Genomic DNA, 4,292 nt, shown 5'->3' on the forward strand with positions numbered 1-4,292 from the left:
TACTGCTTTAATTTTGCTGAAAACCACCGCCCGAAATCATTGTCAACTGTATGAATTATCCACTTTCTACTACTAGAATGCTTTCAGGAAGTGATGAACTGTTCAAAATATCATATTGGATCTTTTAATATAGAACTACATTGTAAAGGAAACACAATAAGTTAATCGAAAATGTTTAATAACCAAAATTAGCAGAAATTTGTTTTATTTAGTATTAAAATATTAATAATTATGACAGTAATTAATGAAATAAACGTTTTATGATGTACGCATACAAAACACGATACGAAATACGTAAATTTTAAAATTTTATAAGACATGGAGACACACATACATATAAAATATAAAGTATTTTTTAGATAAATCGTAATAATATTTTGATATTTTATTGATATTAAAATATAAATTAATTTTTTAATTATTTTAATATCTTATTTTAATTATATTAAGTATTTAAAATATTTTTTGTTTTAATAAATAATAATATATACTATATCTAAATTTATTTTAAGAATATATGTTAAAAATAAGATTAGACACGTTGATACGTGATAGTATTTAGATGTGTCCAAACATATTCGATAAATTTTTTTTTATTTTTTATTAATACACCGTTTGAATACGACAGACACGCGTATCAAACGAATATCCATAAATATTGTATATAAAATGTGTCTAATATACAGACACAGCAACTCAACAAAGTATCCGTATTTTAGAATAAATGTTAAATAAAATAAATTTTAAAAAATTTTTTTGTCTCTTAATATTACCTAAGTTAATAATTTGTTTGAATTATTTGGAGCAAATAAAGCAAACTAATGAAGCATGAAGATCACATAAAGAACAACAAATTAGACAAGGAAAAAGTTAACATGGACCCCACACAAATGACATGGCTAAGTTAAATCACGGATATAAACTTGCATATTTAAACCAACTCAATGTCCATGCTCACAGGTCTTTCTCCACCATTCAAAGTTCCTTCAAGTATATACCATATCAAATACTCTCATCATATCTCACACACACATACATGCAAACGTTTTTGTACGTCAACATCTCCAATTTCCAATTTCCAATTACCAAACCCTAGTTTCCCTCTTATCACCAACACTCACACACACAACAAATCATACATATAAACATAGTCATCACTTGCACAAAAATGTCCAAAACACCCCTTTCTTTCACCATCTTTCTAAGTCTCTCTCTATTTTTCTTTCCCTCCATCACAGCCTCCTCCATCACAGACAGATACCTCTATGGCGGGTGCACCCAACAAAAGTACACTTCAAACTCGCCCTACGAGTCGAATCTCAACTCGATGCTCACCTCGCTGGTCAACTCGGCCACCTACTTGTCCTACAACAACTTCACCATGGTAGGCGGCAGTCAGCAGGACGTCATCTACGGCCTATACCAGTGCCGTGGCGACTTGTCCATGCCAGACTGCGCCACCTGTGTTGCACGGGCTGTCACAAAAGCTGGGGACATGTGTCGCGGCTCTTGTGGCGGGGCAGTGCAACTAGATGGATGTTATGTGAAGTATGACAACGCCACGTTTTTGGGCGTGGAGGATAAAGTGGTAGTGTTGAAGCAGTGTGGGCCCTCCGTGGGCTATAACCCAGAAGGGATGGGTAGTAGGGACGCCGTGCTGGGTGGACTCGCGGGCTCTGGTGGGCCCTTTCGTGAGGGAGGGTCCGGAGTAGTCCGCGGTGTAGCTCAATGCATGGGGGACCTTAGCTACGGAGAGTGTCAGGATTGTCTCTCCGAAGCTATAACAAAGCTGAAGAGCGACTGTGGGACGGCGGACTACGGAGACATGTTCTTGGGGAAGTGTTATGCGAGGTATTCTATTGGTGGAGCCCATCAGGCCTCCAAGGCCCATGGTAAGGCCCGTGGTCATGTGCTTCTTATTATGGCGCTTCTAATTCTTGTTTCTTCGCTTTGAAGTCTCTCAGATGAAGCGGTACTTTTAAGAGAGGGTCAAAAGAAAAAGAATAATTGATAAAGAACTTTTGTTGTGCCTTAATAATTTGAACTAGTTTGCATGTCAAAGTTTGTAAATTTGTTGATTGAACCTTTTTTTTTTTAAAAGAAAAATTGTAAAGTTTAGTTTCAGGAAGTGCTTAACATATTGAGTCATTGGTCTTTTGAAGAAATAATGAAAACTTTTTTTTTTAGGGTTTTATTTTCCTTTTCTCATAACTCATACATATGTTGATATAATAAATGTTATTCTTATCTTATGTCTAAATTCTTACCCCTCTTCTGCCCTAACTTGTTAAAGAAAAAAAGGAAAGGAAGAATGAAAAGAGCTTGAAGTTATGCCAATTTTTTTTTTTTTAAATAATGCTAGTAGTTAAGAGAGAGATATCAATTTATATATTCTTTTGATATGCAGACTTTGGCCTAGGCTTAGCTTCTAGATTCATTTGGTAATTTAAATTGTGTAGCCCAAAAAAAATGTTAGGAGGAAATTCAATAATTATATATATTCTATTTTTTTTTATATCACCTTACCTTTTTCTTCCCAATGGTTGTGTTGCAGGAAAATCCGGTAAAGGAGGCGAAAGAACATTTGCTATGGTTATTGGAATCTTAGCTGGAGTAGCAATACTCATTATTTTCCTTGCTTTCTTGAGCAAAATTTGTGGACGGCAAGGTAAATTATAATCCATTAAAGCACTTTTTTTTTTTTTTTACATGAATTCATTTAGCAATATATTAACATAATTCCTTTTCATTTTCGCTTGTTTCTTTTAATTTTCCATGCAGGAAAATGAAGTAAATCGAATTTGTCATAATCAATTTTCACTCAGCGCTCGTGGCATAGGCTAATTCTTGGCCTCCAATCTCCATCATCCATTTGCTTTTTGAGCCTTCTTCTTTGCTTTAATTTCTTTCATTTTTTTTCCTTCTAATAATTTCTTTATTTGTCACTACCTTTACTATGTACAATTTTAAATTGAATCCAAAAGAGGACTTTGAACCTTGAGGATGATACCACTTGAAAAAGGAATGTTGAATTGGGGTCCTTTATTTGAATGTGAAATGAAAGAGGAACAAAAGCTGGCTGAGATTCTAACTCTATTCTACTTTTCTTTCCACTTCACAAAGTTATATGTGCTGTCTCATATGCTTGCAAAGAAAATCAATCATGTTATTCTTTTGATTCTGTAAAGCTACATATAATTCACACTTTTGCTTTGTTTATCATCGGTATATGCACCCATGAACTTTTGGATTATTCATATATATTATCCTTATTCACAATGCATGGGGTATCAATGTGCACAACAATGTTAAAGATTTGGTTCAAAAACCATTTTGATATAAATTAAATTATTAGTATTTGAAGTCTATTGTATATCCAATAATTTGAATACAAGACTTGCTTTACTTATTAAGGTGGAAAATTTCTGTAACCATAAAGATTGTAGGTAGTCTCTAGAGATATGGAATTAAACTTCTAATACATTTTGTTTTATGCACGAGAATAATCATTTGGAGTGTAAATATTTACAAATGAGTCTAATTCAATTGAGAGATATTTCACATGTATAAATTTTTTAGATACTGTATCCTTGATAAATATAAAACTTGTAATAGTAATCACGGCTCCATTATTATTATAGCAATCTATAAATATCTCTAAAAATATATTGAAAATTTTCTAGTTGCATATTTTAAAATCCATGTAGCTAGTATAACCAAATTTGTAATTAAATTCTTAGTTTACTTATAGTAACAAAGAAAACTATGGCTTGATTCTTTTAAGGATTAAGTACAGTTTTAGTCTTGAAGCATAGGTCGAAAAATTTTTTCGTCTCTAAAATTTTTTACTTATAGTAACCTTTTTTGCATACAAAATCGTTTTTAAGATTTAATTTGATTTTAAAATCATCGTTATCTTAGGAACCAAAATCATACGGAGGTAGCAGTGGAAGCAGAGGCAGAAGTAAATCGTGGACAGCTTTTTTTTCTTCCCTTCCCTCTTTACATGAGTAGAAACACAATTTTTTTTATTTTTTATTTTTTTTTTAATTTTATAATTTTTTTTGTTATGAATAATTTAGTCCAAAATTTTAAAATTTAAATAAAAAGACGATTTTATATACAAAAAAAATATTAAAAACAAAAAAAATTTTCAACCTATATATTAAAAACCAAAATTATAGTTAATCCTTCATTCCGATACTCTGTTCTCTAATAAATTAGCTTCATCAATCATATCTTGATGCTGTTACCTTCACTACCACTATACACCAATATTTCGGAAGAATATA

The 4,292-nt window shown here is 31.9% G+C and overlaps 1 protein-coding gene across 1 annotated transcript; it reads left to right on the forward strand.

Annotated features, from left to right (window-relative positions):
- The first annotated feature begins 946 nt into the window (after positions 1–946).
- On the forward strand, positions 947–3,096 carry LOC112766584 (plasmodesmata-located protein 7). The gene is made up of 3 exons (XM_025812477.3): positions 947–1,892; positions 2,555–2,668; positions 2,782–3,096. Exons 1-3 carry the CDS (start codon positions 1,169–1,171, stop codon positions 2,787–2,789), a joined length of 846 nt encoding a protein of 281 aa, XP_025668262.1. The 5' UTR covers positions 947–1,168; the 3' UTR covers positions 2,790–3,096.
- The last annotated feature ends 1,196 nt before the right edge of the window (positions 3,097–4,292 follow it).

The sequence above is a fragment of the Arachis hypogaea genome, chromosome 17 (assembly GCF_003086295.3).
Source record: "Arachis hypogaea cultivar Tifrunner chromosome 17, arahy.Tifrunner.gnm2.J5K5, whole genome shotgun sequence".
Classification (NCBI taxonomy): domain Eukaryota; kingdom Viridiplantae; phylum Streptophyta; class Magnoliopsida; order Fabales; family Fabaceae; genus Arachis; species Arachis hypogaea.